Raw genomic sequence first — 20,276 nt, 5'->3', positions numbered from 1 at the left:
ACTCTGACTTAAGTTATCAATATCATTACCGAGTTACCCCCTCCATTGATTCAATAAACGGGGACGAGCGTTGTATTCCGTTCGCGGTGCCCGTGTCATAATATTGATTCGTCATCTTGTACCCATGCCGTAGTGCAGGCCACAACGTCTACTTACATTATTCTTAGTCGGATCATTTATAAGACTCATACAAGTTTCACATATGAAGACTATTACTGTTCACCCTCCGTCCGTCCGTCTGTCCGGAAAACAAATCAAAATAGCTCAAAGAGTTTGCAAGCTAATTTATGAAACGTTGCATGTGGTAAGAGAGTTATTAGGATTTTATGTACGCTATATTGGACCGAAATTTATGATTGCTATGACTACGGAATTAAGGAACATTCAACATATACTGAAATTTGTCATAACTGGAAAAGTATATGTATTAAAAAGCTACATTACGTTCATAGAGTGTGGATAAAAGATACTTAGAAAGATATGCTCAGGATTTAGTATTCGACAAAATAGTCGGTTGCTATGGCAACATAAATAGTTCGATTGTCTGAAAAACCGAATCCTGCGATAAATGAACTGAATAAATGAAGTTTGAGGGTTGAGGTAGAGTATTTAAGAGAATGTGCGCGTCATTTTTGTGTTGCTGTTGACATTGTGTAGACTGCGCTATGTTTCATTTAATATAGTGAAGAAATAGTGAAGTTATCTTTGTTTAAAGTCTTCATTTGAAGCAAAATATTGCCTTCCGACGTAGCATTTATGACGTAATTGTTCACGTGGTATACACACACTGTTATAAACATCATATTAAAAGAGCACCCGGATTAAGTTTGAAAATCCGGATTTTTTTTTGATTTTTGTATTATTGAAACGGGTTTGGTAATTTTTATAAGAGATCTTTTTTATTCCTGATATTTGATTTAGAAATATTTTTTTGCATACAAAGTCAACTTTTCCAACGGGAATCTATATGGCCACAATCGGTTGATCACCAACAGGTAAAAATTCACGTAAATATTGTAAACAAAGTACAGACACTGAAGCTAGGCCGCCGTCTTGATTCAATTACTTAGATTCGCGAGCTCTGACGTAATCTAGGTCAGCCGGTTTTAATCAGGCCAACACTATCTTAATCAATTGTGTTGTTGAGAAAAACAGTCACACATATCTTCAAAAATGTTAATTTCAATATTTCAACTTGTAATAAAAATTACAGTATTTTGTTAACATAAACAATATATCTTGTCAAATAACTCGTAGTAGGGGAATAGTTTAATTTATCCCCAAGACAAAACTGTCTCTGAATATTCTAAATGAATTAAGAACATTCTAAATGACTTAAGAATATTAGTGCCCATATTCAAGGAGGAAGGCACTTATGTTCTTAAGTCATTTAGAATGTCGGTAGAGCGTTGGACTGTGAATCGGTCAACCCGGGTTCGATTCCCGGGCGGACCACGTCACTTCTGTTGTCAATTGACTTTGGAATCCTTTCTACGACCATTCGCACTGTACCACTGCCCCTGGCATGCACAGAAGTTGTCAATTCCTTGCAGAGGTGAAGGCACCTAGTACTGGGTAACCGCCTGAGAGTCTGCCAAGGATAGGTGTGCGCTGGTTGAACTGTCACACCGGGACCATTCAATGTGCTCAAGCCGGTATAAACTGCTCACACAACAAACGAATCATAAGGATGTTTTGTGGAAAATATGGTTGGTTTCTATTGCAATTAATTTTGGATTAGTAAAACTACGTTGTTTACAGTGTTAACACTTGTTTGTAGTGAATTAATCTGTTTTAAGACATTTTTTCGCGAGTTTGAAAGCATCTACTCTAGTAATTAGTTTGCAGTTCAAAATGACGTTATAGTCTTTCAGATACGCTCAGAAATCTTGATACCAGGTAAAAACAAAGATGGCCGCGAATGAAGGGTGGTCGTGAGTTTAGGGACTAGGACGATACCTGAGTCGTGACATTGTATCCATTCAATTTAAAAAGCTGCACTCTCACAGATATACCACTTTTACAATTTTTTAATTTTTTGTCATGGAAAGGGTAAATTTTTGCATAAATTTTTGCAAGCCAATAATTTAAGATTGTGACAAAAAATCAGATCGTAGATGTTCACAGCTCAGAATTCTAACAAGTCGCACGGCGGGCATATTCAATGTGTCCGTGGAGGCAAAAGCCATCAACGGCCGAAATGTGTATATAGAGACACTCCTTCGGTATCTTACTATCACTTAGACCTTATTCTTGGAACACTCTACGAAATGATGACGTCCAAGGAGCGCTGGCATTACCAATACGAACAATTAGCGATGGCAACACATACACGTGCAAGTAGCGATGGCAACACGTTTACGTAAAAGTAGCGATCGCAAGATGACAACACGTACACGCACAAGTAGGGAGGGCAATACGGACACGGACAATAAGCGATGGCAACACGCACACGTGCAAGGAGAAATGGCAACACGTAAAAGTAACAATGGCAACAAGTACACGTACAAATAGCTATGGCAACACGTACATGTCCAAAAAGCGATGGTAAAACAAACACGTGCAAGTAGCGATGGCAACGAGTACACTTGCAAGTAGCGTTGGCAACACGAACACGTTCAAGTAGCGATGGCAACACGTACGCGTACAAGTAACGATTGCAACACGTACACGTACCAGTAGCGATGACAACACGGAGACGGATAATTAGCGATTACAACACGCACACGTAGAAATAGCGATGGCAACGCGTACCAGTAGCGATGGCAACCCGTACACGTGCAAGTAGCGATCAAAACACGTACACGTGCAAGTAGAGATCACAACACGCACGCTTGTTTGTAGTGATGAGAACGCGTACAACACAAGAAGCAATGGCAGCGAGAACACTTGCAAGTAGCGATGGCAGCACGTACACGTACAATAAACGATGACAACACGTACATGAACAAGAAGCGATGACAACACGTACACGTGCAAGTTACGATGACAACACGTCAGTTTAAAATGACGTTATAGCCTTGCAGATACGCTCAAAAATCTTGATACCAGGTAAAAAAAAGATGGCCGCGAATCGAGGTTGGTCGTGAGTTTAGGGACTAGGACGATACCTGAGTCGTGACATTGTATCCTAAAATGCATGCCGTGAAATCCGTCGCAAACAACTCACAAACCCATCTCAAGCTGGGGTATTCATCGTTTAAGGTGGATATGTCCACAAGTACATATATTAGGTCCCTCGCCTTTATTACTTCGGTGAGTATAAGAAACAGTCGGTATTGAAATCTTGTAGCCGTATTAAAAACCAGCTTTGCTATTGCTTAAAGCGAGTAACCAAAGAAGTGTCCTAAATGTTGTTGACTTTGGACGTTTCCCATACAAAGCTTTCTTCGTAATTTAGGTCAATTTACCGATTACCAGACTTAGCCCTAAGTCGGATCTACTACTGGTAATGGCGAAAATTGTAAGTGATTCAATCGCGTTTACAAGTATTCACAGAGTAGTACCCTACTTTTAATAAGAGGTGGGTCGAAATGCGTGTATAGCTAAGACATGTACCGATGACAGCACGTACCATAACAAGTAGCGATGGCAACACGCACACCTACAAGAACCGACGGCAACAAGTACACGAACAAGTAGCGATAGCAACAGGTGCAACTGCAAGAAGCGATGGCAACACGTTCAAGAGCAAGTAGCGATGACAACACACACAGTTACAAGACACGAGGGCAACACGTACACGTGCATATAGCGATTGCAACACGTACACGAGCAAGTAGCGATGGCATAACGTAAACTTGCAAATAGCAATGGCAATACGTACAAGTAGCGATTGCAAAACGTACATTTGCAAGTAGTGATGGCAAGAAGTACACGTGCAAGTAGCGATGACAACATGTATAGGTACAAGTAGCGATAGCAACGCGTACATGTGCAAGAAGCGATGGCAACACGTATACGTACAAGTAGTGATGACAACACATACACGTAAAAGAAGTGATGGCAACACGTTCACGTGCAAGTAGCGATGACAGCACGTTCCATAACAAGTAGCAATGGCAACACACACACGTGCAAATAGCGACAACAACACATATATTTATAAGTAGCGATGACAACACGTACACGTACAAGTAGCGATGACAACACGTATACGTGCATAAGCGATGGCAACACGTAGACGTGGAATTGCGATGGCAACACACACATGTAACAGTAGTAATTGCAACACATACACGTGCAATAGCGATGGCAACACGCACACGTCCAATGGCGACTGTAACACGCACGTGCAATAGCGATGGCAACACGCACAGGTACACGTGTCGATGGCAATACGGACATGTGCAAGTAGCAATGGCAACACGTTCACAAGCAATATCCACTCGTTCAAATAGCAATGGCAAAACGTACACGTACAAGAAGCAATTACAATATGGACACGTGCAGGTAGCGACGGCAACACGCACACATGCAAGTCGCGATGGCAATACAGACAGGGACAATTAGCGATGACAACACGTATACGTCCAAGGAGCGCTGGCAATACCAACATGAACAATTAGCGATAGCAACACATACACGTGCAATAGCGATGGCAACACGTTTACGTAGCGATCGCAAGATGAAAACACGTACACGCACAAGTAGGGAGGGCAATACGGACACGGACAATAAGCGATGGCAACACGCACACGTACAAGAAGAAATGGCAACACGTAGAAGTAGCGATGGCAACAAGCTCACGTACAATTAGCTATGGCAACAGGTACATGTCCAATAAGCGATGGTAAAACAAACACGTGCAAGTAGCGATGGCAACGAGTACACTTGCAAGTAGCGTTGGCAACATGAACACGTACAAGTAGCGATGGCAACACGTACGCGTACAAGTAGCAATGGCAACATGTACGTGTACAAGTAACGATTGCAACACGTACACGTACCAGTAGCGATGACAACACGGATACGGATAATAAGCGATGGCAACACGCACACGTAGAAATAGCGATGGCAACGCGTACAAGTAGCGATGGCAACCCGTACCCGTGCAAGCAGCGATCAAAACACGTACACGTGCAAGTAGAGATCACAACACGCACACTTGTTTGTAGCGATAAGAACACGTACATGAATAAGAAGCGATGACAACACGTACCATTGCAAGTAACGATGACAACAAGTACTCGTACAAGTAGCGATGGCAACAGGTACATGAACAAGAAGCGATGGCAACACGTACATCAACAAGTATTGGTGGCAACATGTACATCAACAAGTATTGGTGGCAACACGTACATCGACAAGTATTGGTGGCAACACGTACATGAACAAGTATTGGTGGCAACACGTACATCAACAAGTATTGGTGGCAACACGTACATGAACAAGTATTGGTGGCAGCACGTACATGAACATGTATTGGTGGCAACACGTACATGAACAAGTATTGGTGGCAACACGTACATGAACAAGTATTGGTGGCAACACGTACATGAACAAGTATTGGTGGCAATACGTACATCAACAAGTATTGGTGGCAACACGTACATGAACAAGTATTGACTGCAACACGTAAATGACCAAGTATTAGTGGCAATACGTAAATCAACAAGTATTGGAGGCAACACGTACATGAACAAGTATTGGTGGCAACACGTACATGAACAAGTATTGGTGGCAACACGTACATCAACAAGTATTGGTGGCAACACGTACATCAACAAGTATTGGTGGCAACACGTACATCAACAAGTATTGGTGGCAACACGTACATGAACAAGTATTGGTGGCAACACGTACATCAACAAGTATTTGTGGCAACACGTACATGAACAAGTGAACAAGTATTGGTGGCAACACGTACATCAACAAGTATTGGTGGCAACACGTACATCAACAAGTATTGGTGGCAACACGTACATCAACAAGAAGCGATGACAAGACGTACTCGTACAAGAAGCAATGACAACACGTACCCTTGCGATTAGCGATAACAACACGTACACGTACAAGTATAAATGTCAACACGTACACGTTCAAGTAGCGATGGCAACACGTACACGTACAAGTGGCGAGTTCAACACGTACACGTACAAGTAGAGTTAGCAACTTGAACATGTACAAGAAGCGATCGTAACACGTTTCCGTGCAAGTAGCGATCACAATTCGTTCATACTTTTTTCTGAACGTGTGCGTTTCGTGTCATTTCCGGGCAGTAACCCTAACAACGCGTACTGCATACACGCGTACAACGATAGCAACATCCGGGTCTGGGTCTCTAACACAGGTGTGTAATTTGTTGAACATTTCAAAAATTGTTAAACAAATCCAACCAATGGAAACATTGAAATCAAATAATTTGCCCTCGACTGGCAAGTATAATTGAAACATCTTTATGGGGCATTTATGTTGTCATGGAGAATTATTAAATTTGTAACATACAGTTGGATGAACTTATTTACCAGAGATGTTGAAGGTCCTGTAAGCTATAATGATTAAGTATACTAGTTTCCAATCTACTCTTAAATGCATGCCCACAATTTAATTAAAATATCTGCAGTATTCTACCGGTACTAGTATGTTTTGGTAAAGGTTTCCTGGCGAGCGGTTTGGACGGCTATGAAATTAAGTTTACTGCCTTGTCCGGAATGCCAGAGATGTACGCGTGGGCTGTCTCGTCCATCCGCCGGCCGTCAATGCCACCATAGACCTGGGAATGAAAGTGGTCGACAAAAAGCTGGAGATTCCGTTCACTTCCGTCAGCGTTGACGCTTTTATCCGAGCATGGGTGCGTCTGTAATTATAATGTATGGACATTCTAAGATCTGGTTAATCCTTTATTTATAATGAGCATAAAATATATGTTAAAACAACTATAGCCATGCGATATTATCTGTCAGATGGAAGCCTTAGACGGATCAAAGCTCGGCTATCGGTTTCATGGAAGTGGCTTCATAGTGTACAGCACCGCGGTGCTGGATCCAGTTTGCACATATGGACGTCTGACGTACGCGTATACGAATGAGGCGATGCGCTTCTGGCGTCCCACTGACGTCATCAATGGCGGACTGGTTTGCGTTGCCAGCGTGTTTGGTAACGGGACGAACGCTCAACGTTCAGTGAACGGCACGGCGAATGTGGTGGTTTAGACGTTATCGAGTAAATTTAAGAAGGTACATGGATGTAAGTTTTTTTTACAAGAGTTTGGGCTGAGAGAAATATTACCATTATTTTGTTGGACATAAATATTCCAAGAAAAAATCCTAATAAACTGTTGCTTAATGTTTGCGTTAACAGCTTTTACAGAAATTTATACAAACATACTTTTAAACTTTTTCTTTAATTTTTAATTTTATTACTCTTTGTTAAAAAAAAAGCTGTAAAAAATCGTACTAATGAAAAATTAAAAAGTTTAAATCCAGCCGCTTGATTTGTTGCATGAGACACACCTCATGCGGTGCGGAAATGACCGAGAAGTTACGGATGTAATCTCGGTTCGAAAAATCCAATGAGATCACGGCTTAGGAGACTTCCGTCATTTCCGGAGAGAATTTCCCATGTCATTAAGTCAAAAATGGAGTGACCAGTCTATTGCAAAGAAATGATTTGGACATGAAAGATGAGTATAATTTTGACTATGAACGTTTGACTCACGATTTTTATGAATATGAAAAAGGCCAAAAGAATTTTCTTGTTAAAGGAAGACTTCAACAAAATTTACAATTTTGGAAATACATCCATGCTTGCAGTTTTATGACGGACTTGATAGAGTTTGGATACAAAATCCCATTTTTCAGTATACCTCCAAACTGTTTTTGTTAAAAATATTTAGTCTTCATTGCAGGAATCTGAATTTGTATCTGGAGCTTTTCAAGATTTGTTAGATCGAGCGTTGATACAGAAATGTAATACAGCTCCTCTTGTTGTGAACCCATTGACCGATTCTCTTAAAGTACTGGGAAGAAAGGATTGATTCTTTATTTCAGGGTTGAAAATAAGCACTAATGGAAACAGACCGTTAAATTTGACGACACTATAGTTCCACTTGCTTTTTTACAAAAAGGGTTTTTATGAATTTTTTTTATCAAACAAGTGCTTATCAATTTGTTGAAATTTTCTTGCCACATACGGAGTTTTAAGGAGTTTCATGGCAAGATGAAAGAGGTTTTGTATCATTCTATAAATTTTTGGTATTGCCGTTTGGCCTTTCTTAAGCGTGTTATGTTAACACTAGATTAACCAGACCGCTTATTTCAAAATGGAGAGCTGGGGGAAAGTTAGTATCTATGTTTTTAGATTATGGTTTTGGATGCAGTGATTCGTACGAGGGTACTTAACAAATTGGGTTGGATATTTTAAATTAAGGAAAACTTTCTCAAAATTTGTTAATAATCATTATTATCTCGTATCAAAGAATAATAGTAACCTTAAATCGCTCATTGCTGATAGTATTGCTCATCCCGATTTTTATGGTGATTTTTTAAAGAAAATTCGAAAAATTAACATGTTTCCTGCAGGTAGTTGGGCAAATAGACTTAATGAATTACTTGGAATTTATTTAAACCGTGGATATAAAGGCAATATTTTGAAGAGCAGTTGCCCTCTTGTTTTTGAAGATGAATACCTGAAACAAAATATTGGGTTGAATATAGCATCCTTTTATAACTAAACTTTCAGTGCTTTGATTTTTATGAAGAATTTGCTAATTCATGTTTTCTTTAAAACCTTTTTTGGCGAACACGTGTTGGGTGACTCTGAGTGTTTTGGCTGTGACCTCTTTTTCTTCAAACATTCTACGTTTTCTAATCATTTGGAAAAAGAGAATAGCATATACTTGTCGCTTTTATTTTTAATAATGTTTTTCTTTATTTGTTCCCAGTTTTAGTACAATGATGCTTTTTATTATGAAACTCTATGATCACACAGTTTTAAACTTTTTATTCTATAAGGCAGATTGTGTGTTTTTAGTTTCTAACGATGACTGCATCGTATCTTTGAAATGTAATTGCATTAGGTGCTCTGAATTGTTTCCCACCGCCTGCAGATAGAGTTGGGATCTCTAATCATAGAAGTACTTGGGGTTTACCTTTTTGTTTATTATTATTTGTTTTATTGATAAGTTTCCTCAAGTTAATGCATACTTTGATAAGATTTACCTTTTGCGTTTTATTTTTATTAAGGATTGTTGGGATAAGAGTGAGGTTTGTGCACATAAACTTGTTTAAACCCCCAGTAAATTTTCATTTTACTGACCGTTCCAAGGCGGTACCTAATAATTCTTGATAAACATACCAATTATTTTTATATATATTAAGTATTTATGCACTTTGCTGTTTGTAGAGTTTTGTGCTGTTCTATGTTTATTGTTTGTGAATTTGTGTTCTATGTCTTTGTCGTTTGCCCATTGCCACTAAACCGGGTTTATGTTTAAACTTTTTGCTACTGAGCGTGTTTCTGCTTTTTGCATAAATATTGAAATGAAAAAGGATTTGCTGGCCTCTGGGTTTATTTCTAATGCAGAAACGTCTGTATGGCTCCCGGTTCAAAGTGTAGGGACATTGCTTAATTTAAAAAGGCACCATCTTTATATCTGAGTCTAGATTGATGAAGGTCAAACATACTATAATCGATGTTTTGACAGCGCTTAAAGTACCTAGGCGTGAAGGCGTGAGAAAACTAGCCAGCTTAGTAGGTCAGATAATTTCAATGTCAATTGTTATTGGTTATGTGACTTAGATTATGACACGGTGTTTGAGTATTGATATGGTGCAGGCAAAAGGTTGGGATTCGTATATAAATTTGTCTGATGAAAGTATTTGTCAAATAAAATGTTGGCAGCAAAATTTGGATTGTATAATAGCAGAGATATTTACGAATCGCACAAATGCTGTAAAGTAGTATATTCTGATCCAATCGGTACTGGTTATGCTGGTTATGTAGTAACTGCAGAAAACGAGGTTTCCCATTGAACGTGGTGTGAGGAGGAGTCTGTGCAGTCATCTACATGGCGTGAACTTACTGCAATGTATAGGGTTGTTCAATAATTGGGGCATTTTTTAGCAAATCAGCGCGTCAAGTGGTTTACGGACAACCAATGTGTTGCTTCCATTGTCTGTAAAGGCTCTATGAAATCAGAAAATGAAAAGGCGGATTATTTTTGAAAAATTGTAGATTGCGATGACTGGTATATCATTTGCAATTTTTCACAGTCTTCAAAACAAATTCGGCCTTTTTGAAGTCGACTGGTTTGCTTCCGAGCACAATGGCAAAGTTAAAAAAGTGTTCACGTTTTTGGAATCCTTCGTCATATGGTATTGATGCTTGTACGACATTTTGGGGTGCACATTTTGGATTATTTACGCCACCAGTATCAATATTTCACAGAGTTTTGAGAAAAATGTCTGTTGATAAGGCAAGGGGTGTTTTGGTTGTACCTTTATGGACCTCGGCGGCTTTTAGGCCACTTCTTATTAAGCTATTTCTTCAATTGTTGATTGGTTTGATTTGCCCATCGATAAAAAGCATACACAAGATTTCAAAATGGCAAATGCATATTTGGAAACGAGAAGTTGAAATTTAGAATGTTAGCGCTACATGTCAATTTTACATAATTTGATTTTGTGGGAGATTTAGCTAAAAATGCAGTATTGCTAGTCGCACTGGTATTAGGCGGCTGATTGACGGCGGTATCTCAAAAACATTTTTGTAAAAGTATTAAAATTCAGTTAACATATTGTAGTTTATGTTTCCTTTATAATACATGTTGTATACAGTGTCACAGAGATGAGATAAAAAAGCTTCCGGAAGTTCGGGCGGGCAAGATGGACCTACTCTTGGGAAATGGTTTGGAGAGTTGGGTCATTTTGCCGGCCAGTAATTTTCTGGTTGCACTTTACATGATAGCTTTAATTCAAAGTGCAAATACTGCAAGTTCAGTGATTAATGTTTATTATTCTATAAAGTGGTTTATGTTTCCTTTATACATGTCGTATACAGTGTCACAGAGATGAGATAAAAAAAAGCTTCCGGAAATTTTGAATATCGTTGTTTCAGATTGTGTTTTTTTATACATCGTTTTTGGCACTTTTTATTGAAAGTAGTAAAACAGATGAATATAGAGACGGGTCTTGGATATTGATAGCGAGAACTCGTACAAAGCTATGTCCGGTGGTAAATCTTGAAAAATACATTAATTGGACACAGTTAGAACCGAGTAATTACATGTTTGTAATTTGAAAAAGACCAAACATGGTTATGAGAAAAGAACAGTTAACAAATATGTCATACACAAGTTTGAGAGATGAATTTAGATCACCTTTAATGCCGCATGTGAGTGACATATCCAAGTATTGTGTACATTCGTTAAGGGCCGATGGGGCTTCAGCGGCGGCAAATAATAGAGTCAAAGACCGAATGTTAAAGCGCCATGGTAGATGGACTAGTGAAAGCGCAAAGGACGGTTACATGAAAGACAATTTGGAAAAATCATTTGCCAGTGTCTTTGTCATTAAGTCTGTGATGTAACGGAGATTAAACACAGGTCCGAAGAAATTACATTTTGTAAAATGCATGAATTTATTGTCTTAAATTAGAACAGTATGCTATGTTTTTATGAAGTAACTGATACATATATAGTCATGTTTTTCCCGTTCTTTGAATTCAGTCGGTTGCCCGAGTGTTAAATACAAATTACAAATTAGTAATTGAATTTGGTTATTATTTCGGAGATAGTAAATGGAAAGGGAAATGTAATTTTCTAAGTTTGAATACAATGAAGTAGAAAATTGATTTCCCTTTGTATCGATAAATATCTCCGTCTGGTGTCGCAAGTTAAATAGCTGCACGAGGTTTTCGTGCAAATCTCAGCTTAGGCTCATTCAGCTTTGGGTAGCCGATGAACACGAACGTAAACATTAAGATTTTGTTGTTGCATTTTATTTTGAAATGGTTGAACATGATAAAACGAAGGTATAGAAAGTAAATTATATGATCTGTTTACATGTTTAGGTATTATAAAATACATGAAGTGTTTATATGAAAGGTATATGATAAATATGTTTGTTACTTAGAGATTAATATATGGCCGCGCGTGGCCAATGAGTGATAATAGCCCCGGCATGTGGATAATGGCCCGAGGGCTTTAGCCCGAGGGCCATTATCGATATGCCGGGGCTATTATCACTCATTGGCCCCGCGCGGCCATATATTGAACTGTTTAATACACATGTTTTGACTCAAGTATTCAGTAGTCTGTCGATATGCCGATACTGGAAAAGCAAATTGAAATAAAATACATGTAGCACACATTTATTTCACAGGAAGTGAAGATAAAAGAACATTTTTCAACCCAAAAACATGTGAAATAAAAACAATATAATAATAACAGTGGATGAATGGAATAAAATATGTATGCAGAATAACTTTGTTCACTCATTCCAGTGCCTACAACTTAAGGAGGCAGTACCAGTTATGCATGCATACTGTATGGTTCCTAATTTCTCAAATTAATGCTGATAGGCCCATTAAAGGTGCAGCCATTAAACAGTGACTGAGTGTCCTTCATATTTTTTGCAGGGTCAGTGTTCCGCCTGGGCTTTGTTTAATGGGAAGGTCTAAAACTTGTTCAGCTTCATCATGTGTTGGTTTTCTTACAGGAATCTCTTCATATGTTTGGATGGAGGATAGAGCTTGCTCAATTTCCTGGGATGCTGTAACTGGTTCTGGTTCTGGATTTGTCACTGGTTCTTTTCTCTTACGCATGTGAAGAATATTGGACATGTTTTGCTGCTTTTCTATATTGTTTGTATGGTAATGATTTAGGGACATCAGATTTTTGTGACCAGTCAGCTGTGCCACCTCAGTGGGGAAACAATCGGCATCCAGCAAATTTGTAATGCATGTTTTTCTTGCAGAGTGATTAACATGCCTAGTCTGAAATCCAGCCTGCTCACTCATGGCTTTGGCCAGTTGTCCCAATTTATTTTTCCCAGGTTTTGGTTGATGAACCAGAGATCATTTGATTCTGTTCCCTTTCCAAAATTTGGATTCAGGGCTACATAAAACCTTGTTTCTGGGGCGGACATCTGAGGTGGTCTCTTTTCCTTGTAAATCTGATATAACCTTACAGGGCAGTTTGGGTCTCCTGCAAATAATTTTAAAACACATTTAGAGTACTCAATCACATATTTATTTCTTTTTTACAAAATCAACATTTGAATTCTTATTTTAAATGAATTTTAGTTTAAAAAGTTTTGCTAATAACTGCAATAAATGAACATCACCTTTTAACAATAGAAAAAATAACCTTTTTATAACAATGCTATTTTTACTTGGTTACCTGGCTGTTCAAAGAGCTTAGGTACATATTGCCTGTGGTCACCAGCAACTCCGTTTCTTGTTTTTGTCGGCTTCTCCGTGAAGGCCAAGTAACTGACACCATCGGAGGTCTGGCTTAATTCCAAGTCCCCCCACAACATGGTCAAGTGCTCCTGTCTTCCTCGCAATCCAAGGTGCATGGTGTTGTTAAGCCAAATGGTATTTGTGAGGGAAATTGGAGAGGCTGTAATTAATTCGAAATTTATACCATTTGAAACAATTACACAGTTAAAATGTGCTTGATTATTATGCTGTATAATGTTCTCTACTATTTAACAATGTACTGCACTGTAAACTCACTCTAAATGCATATAGATTTCTTTTTTCTACCTTAATATAGTAATGAATGTTTATAAAATATATATTAGGTTAAAGAAATATAAAATAACAGACATAAAATCCATGAATTTCGTCATACAATAATAATTACCCATTATTCATTATTACCACGCAATACATATTATCAAGGTAGGCTTTTTTGAATACCGGGGACCGGCTTATATCGTTCTCTTTATGCTTTAGTTGTCTCCCTTGTCTTTGTTGCTTAGTGATATGTAAACAATCAATTAACTGCCAAACTTACCGGCTCCAAGAAGTTCCTTTTCGTAGAGTTGTTGAATCTCTGAGGAAGTGAAGGGATCGGCTCTCTGTTTTTTGTTGCCAAGTCCCTTTTCTTTCAAGTCCACGCATTTCGCTTTTAGCGTGTCCCGTGTGAGTTTGAACTCTTTTCCGCCCATGACATCGCCTTCGTACTCTGCAAAACGAGTTGATTATGATTAAAATAATCAAAGTCTGTGCATAAAATTATAGGCAACTATAAAATATAAAACTATTAAGTAGTTTATATATTAACTTTAGTTGTTTTAGATAATAATAACAAACAGAAATACGCCTACCATTCTCGGACAGGTGTCTCTTTACACTTGACAAGATGCCACGCAGGGTAGATGGCTCGAAGTTGGTTGCAGCGGGACCATTCGCCTCTGCCGAAAGCTTGGTCTTCTTGACACTGAGCAGGAATCTGGATAGAAGAATATCTAGCTCCTTTGGTGGAATGTCTTTGATCTGGCGGGTCTCGCCGTCATCATTCAGCCAATCGTTCACCTTTTTCATGTCACTCCTAGTTTTTGTTACCGTAGCCTTGTTTTTCTTTGCTTCAATGAATTGCCGGGCTTGTGCCTCAGTGAAATGTTCAGTTTTTTCGATGGCAGAATCCAGTTGAAGTAGCCTGTTGGCTAAATTTTCGAGCGTACGTTCACCCATGTCTACTCCGTCAGCCATCTTCAACAACGTGAAATTGCGTCACGTTGCACGTGCGGACAATCGCAGGGTCATTATCGGTCACGTGACTGATAATAGCCCCGGGGCTATTATCAATTTTGATGATAATGGTCCCGCCATAGAGATAGTAAATGGAAAGGGAAGCAACGCAGACCAGATATTAAGGTCAGTGTCAGTGATATTACTAAAATGCGGTCTTTTAAGCGGACGATATAAAAAACGTTGAAAAGTGCAGACGACATAAACAAAGAAGGGTTTTGAAAACTGCGGCAAAAATAGACAAAGAAGGAATTTATTCCATTAAAGGTTATATAGAAATTAGATGCATTAAAATGGTATTTTTTCACATGTAGCCAAACATCATTTCAGCTAAAAAATTGAAAATTCGCTTTCAGAGAGGTTTTTTCTGTAAGTTAATAATTTGACAAATGCATTACTTTTTTTTAAAAATAATTATTATACTTCTGTATCGTCCGCAATATTCCAATAGAAATGAGTTGAAATTTGTTCTATTTCTATGTCGTCCGCACTATGGAAACTAGTGTACTGTTTCGCAGCATTCCTATAGATAATATATTGTGATTTGTTCTATTTCTATGTCGTCCGCACTATGGAAACAGATGTACTGTTTCGTCCGCAGCATTCCTAAAGATAATATATTGAGATTTGTTCTATTTCTATGTCGCCCGCACTATTCAAACATATGTGACGAGATTCGATCTAATTCTATATCGCCGCACTATTGAAACAGACGTATTAGGAATAGACGACCAAAATTAAATTATAATGTGTAATGTAGTTTTTCGCATGGATATTGTTCTAATTCTATATAGTCGGCACTATTGAAACAGATGTAATGAGATTCGATCTAATTCTATATCGTCCGCACTATTGAAACAGACGTATTAGGAATAGACGACCAAAATTAAAGTTTTTTGGGATATATTCTTCTTCTATATCGTCCCCATTTTCCAATACATAATATATTGAGATTTGTATCTCGTCCGCACTATTCAAACATATGTAATGCGATTTGTTCTAATTCTATATCGTCTTCACTATTGAAACAATTGTGTAGTTGAGTTTTATGCTAATTCTATATCGTCTTCACTATTGAAACAATTGTATAGTTGAGTTTTGTTCTGATTATATATCGTCTTCACTATTGAAACAGTCGTATAGTTGAGTTTTGTTCTACTTCTATGTCGTTCGAACTTTAAAATGATGTCTTCGGCTTGAATGACCAAAATTAAAGTTATAAGAATATTATTTTCTTATTTATTTATTTATTTATTTATTTATTTATTTATTTATTTATTTATTTATTTATTTATTTATTTATTTATTTATTTATTTATTTATTTATTTATTTATTTATTTATTTATTTATTTATTTATTTATTTATTTATTGATTCATTCATTCATTTACGAACTCACTAACCAATTCATTCATTCAACAACACACGGGACATGGCAAGAGTGCCTCCACGTAGTGTTTCTAGATGTAGATGGATACTTTTTATCGAGTATGATTAGAAAAGTAATTAAATAGATGCAATATTATTATGTTTACCAGTGCTTATTATTGCCAATATCATCTTATTTTCGCTACAAAAAGCCGAATTTTCGATTAAAAATAAATAAATTTTAATCAAATATAAGCTTCTATAACATATTGTATATTAATTCTAATAAAAAGAATTGTATATTAATTCTAATAAAAAACCCGTAAATGTTTGCAACATTCAGCTAGCGCGAATCAAGGAAAAGTATTAGATTTCCTTCTTTGTCTATATTTGCCGCAGTTTTCACATCTCTGCTTTGTTTATGTCGTCTGCACTATTCAACGTTTTCTATATCGTCCGCTTAAAAGACCGCATTTTAGTGCGACCCCTACGTCAGATAGACTTAGATCGATATAACGTTCAACAATTGGAACAAGTAAGACTGACACTTGCAGGGTGTGTGAATTGTATGGGATGTTGTTCGTCATCCTATAAAATATTACAGGTAATCCATTTTGACACAATCAGGCATCACAGTATTTGCTTTGATATGTTTGTAGATTTAAAATGCTAAATCTAATAATCTACTTTCGTTTTCAGTTGTAATATATTGGGAGTTAAGTGATACTTGACTGCGATAAAAGTGTTTACAATCATTTTTATATTCAAGTTTGTCAACATAAGTAACGTTAAAAGTATTAAGATCCTGTATTAAAATAAATTAGAACTATAAGAAGACAATTAAAAAAACGATTATATTGCTAGTTTTGATCTAGATCTATTTTTAGACTAGAATTTCTAACGATGTTTACATTTGTTTATTAATAGGTTTCTTATTTACAAATAGAGCACGTAGTAGTTGCCTTAAAACCTTATGGGTCACACAAATACCTTACAATGACAATTAAAGCAGCACGGAGAGCATGTGTATTTACTTTTTATGCAGGCTTACAGTACTGTATAGCTTCCAAAAACATATCAGAGCCTATTATCCCGTAGTCTATTTTGGCTAATGGTTATGTGAGCGATTCATGTTTTTTCAGTGACATCATACTAAATGGTGTATTACCTGATGTTTAACTATAAACTATAACAAATAAACCGTTAAGTGTTTTGTCGCTCCCTTGGAAGGAAACAGGTGTAATATGTATTAATATGATATAGTTTTTTTAGCAATACGTCAGAATCGATCTCATTGAAAGTAAGCGAAGGAATTTTGTCTGTCGATGGCCCCCAAAAATGCGAACATCAATTGTTTACGTAAAGACATCAAAGTTACTTTCAATACACTATCCAACTAGTGTTTGTTTAATTGAAAATGAAAAAAGTTAAATTTTAAAACTGAAACTAAAACTGGAAATGAGTAAAATGAATGCCCATTAACAAAGACAAACCCCCAGAAAAAAACATAGACACAGATAATTTAAAAGCATATGAAAAAAACGACAATGAAATCAGCACTTATCTCAGTTATTTATATTCAAAACAATGTCGAAAAGTCTCATGTAGTTACTGTTACTTGTTACTGGACCACTAGATCTAAATCAGCGTATGAAAGTCTCTTAAAAGTTCGTTTTTTGGCTTTTTTTAAAAGTGTATAAAGAGGCAGACTGTCTTATCATTTAAGGCAGTTTGTTCCAGAGCTTAGGGATAGCTGTACTAAATCCACTGACATTAAAGTATTGTCTTTCGTTAAAAGGTATCCAAACTGTAACTCTGTTGAATATGATGACCTGATCTCTTTTGGATGTGTTTAGACAAAGGTCCGTGAGGTAGGCTGCGGTGCATCATTAATATAACACTGGTACATGAAACATAGCAATTTGAAATTAATTCTTGTCTTGATCGGTTACCAATTTAGTTCATATAGAGTTTTTTTAGAACTTTCGAGTTTGCCACGATTTAAGACTAGTTTTGCACACATATTTTAAATATGTTGCATTTTGTATAGATCATATTCTGCTATGCCAAACAGTATAGAATTACAGTAATCTAAGTGCGAAATGACTAATGAAAGTGCAAGGATTTTTGTAGCACCAACAGTTAGAAATCTACGAATACCCTTAATTCTGAGATAGTTTAGCACTGCGGTTCTGCATTTGGTTTTTACAAGCTCTTTTATTTTCTATGCCAAACAGTATAGAATTACAGTTATCTAAGTGGGAAATGACTAATGAAAGTACAAATATTTGTGTAGCACCAACAGTTAGAAATTTACGAATACCCTTAATTCTGAGATTTTAGCACTGCGGTTCGGCATTTTATGGTTTTTACAAGCACTTTAAGAATTTAAAGTTTCGTCAAATTAAGCACCTAAGTACCTTATAACACTGACTGACTGAACTTTGTCCCCAGCTATGTTTAGTTCGTTAGTACAACATTTATTAAACTGTGCTCTACTGCCAAACATTATAAATTTAGTTTTTAAGGTGTTCAATTTATTGTCACTGCAAATTGTTCAAGTTTTTTGAAAGCATTTAGTTCATTGGTAACAGAAGTTGGCCAAAAACGTTTGTTTGCAGTGTGGTCATCTGCGTATCCATAGACCGATTTGAATGGTGTGGTGTTGGCGTTGCTGACACACACACACACACGGCAGCTACGAGGTCTTAGGTATGAATCGACCCATCTCAGAGCTTAATCGGTGATTTCGTACTGACTGTGAAGTACATGAAGTAGAATGTCATGGTCCACGGTATCGAAGGCAGCACAGAGATCGATAGCTATAAGCGCTGTGAACTTTTGATTCTCCATGCCATCCAGCAGGCCATTTACAAGTTTAAGTAAAGCAGTTTCGCAGGAGTGAAAACTGGGAAAGGGGAATAACCATAAAACCCTTGTCGGAAATTGCTGAAATTTGATCGGCGACCGTTAGCAAATTCCTATCAAACTGAACATTGCTTAATTGCTTTTTTAAAACGACAATATTACATTTATTGATAACTACAATTCCCCAAGACTATTTAGTAATGTATAAAAATGTTAAATAATAATGTAAGAAGAAAATGATATAAATCCAGGATTATCTATTAAACTTGCCTACTTAGTTTCAAAGGGCAAGTGGGTCATCTAGCTCAATGGATGGAAGAGTTATCCCAGTGTAACATGACCCATCCTGAACTAGACTGGTGTACCAGTAATCAAGATCGCTTGTGGTTAAAACACGTAATACCTTCATGCCGACATCCAGTAGGGTGATAATTCGATTCGGGAAGGTTTCGCCTTCGTGAATGCAACGAGCAATGGAACGTCTTTTGAGGATATATCAGAACATACTGAGTTGAAAGACGTGCATGATTGTAGTACTAAGTGTCAAGTCAATGGCAAGACAGTCGACCAGGAATGTTTTCCGAAGTAACTGAGAGTTTGTGTTAATGGTTGCTAAATAAAAAAGTCACTAGGGAATTATGAACCAGAAGAGAATAATATATATGTTTTGTATGGACGTTGGAGAGAAAAGGTGGACGGTGATAGTGCCGTAAACGCATGGAAACCCAGATAATTCTGTACAGAAATAAGTCACCCCTGAGCTTCCCTATTTTCGGAACAAGTGGGGGGGGGGGGAGTTCCTTGATTTAGTAGAGATGTTGACTGCTCCAAGTAAACCGTATCTCGGTGTGATCTGGGCAGTCGGCTAGAGAAATAAACGTGCAGGATAAGACTCTGGACAACTACTAAGGCGATTGTATCACTGTAAGATAAATTAAAACTAAAGACATGAGCATGTTCGAGTTTGTACTAGTTTTGACATGAAATTTGTATTTTACTGTGCAAACCACGACAAAAATGACTTCACAATTTTGTTCAAATAAAATGCGTTCCATCCGCCCATGGAACAATATCTTATCAATGTTAATCGATCGAAAGCTAAAGTATAATGTTTAGAGATAATGTTTGGTAAACAATGATTATTCAGGTATAATCAGAAATATATAAGAAATAATAATATCATCAATATTAAGAATGAATAATTATGAAATTAAATGTTTGTTTAAAACAACAATTAATAATTGTATAATATAACCTAAAATAATGGAATAAGTGACCAATGAGCATTAACAATAAAACAAAACGAAAGAGGAATTTATTTGAAGATGATGATGATGATG

At 37.2% G+C, this 20,276-nt stretch overlaps 2 protein-coding genes across 5 annotated transcripts in view; one reads left to right on the top strand and one right to left on the bottom strand.

Annotated features, from left to right (window-relative positions):
• Positions 1-12,150: 12,150 nt before the first annotated feature.
• LOC128211444 (uncharacterized) lies at positions 12,151-14,773 on the bottom strand. The gene is made up of 4 exons (XM_052916243.1): positions 14,277-14,773; positions 13,964-14,134; positions 13,343-13,564; positions 12,151-13,147 (listed from the first exon to the last, which is right to left on the bottom strand). The coding sequence occupies exons 1-4, from the start codon at positions 14,659-14,661 to the stop codon at positions 12,957-12,959; spliced, it is 969 nt and encodes a 322-aa protein (XP_052772203.1). The 5' UTR covers positions 14,662-14,773; the 3' UTR covers positions 12,151-12,956.
• Positions 14,774-16,563: 1,790 nt separating this feature from the next.
• Positions 16,564-20,276, top strand: part of LOC128211429 (uncharacterized) — a 66,275-nt gene continuing 62,562 nt past the window's right edge. For all 4 annotated transcript variants that reach the window (XM_052916209.1, XM_052916210.1, XM_052916208.1 and 1 more), the window contains exon 1: positions 16,564-16,672. The gene's annotated coding sequence lies outside the window, so the exon portion shown is untranslated. The remainder of the gene's footprint in view (positions 16,673-20,276) is intronic.

Source organism: Mya arenaria, chromosome 12 (genome assembly GCF_026914265.1).
Source record: "Mya arenaria isolate MELC-2E11 chromosome 12, ASM2691426v1".
Taxonomy (NCBI): Eukaryota; Metazoa; Mollusca; class Bivalvia; order Myida; family Myidae; genus Mya; species Mya arenaria.
The sequence above is the reverse complement of the archived record's forward strand: the minus strand, read 5'-3'. Positions and strand labels throughout refer to the sequence as shown.

Bases quoted from the DNA above. Each gene is read 5' to 3' on its own strand.
- LOC128211444 (XM_052916243.1), bottom strand. From the start codon at position 14,661: ATGGCTGACGGAGTAGACATGGGTGAACGTACGCTCGAAAATTTAGCC. The intron at 14,135-14,276 runs GTAGGCGTATTT...CTCGTTTTGCAG, and splicing joins GAGACACCTGTCCGAGAATG to AGTACGAAGGCGATGTCATG. The intron at 13,148-13,342 runs GTAACCAAGTAA...AATTATTTGCAG, and splicing joins TAAGCTCTTTGAACAGCCAG to GAGACCCAAACTGCCCTGTA.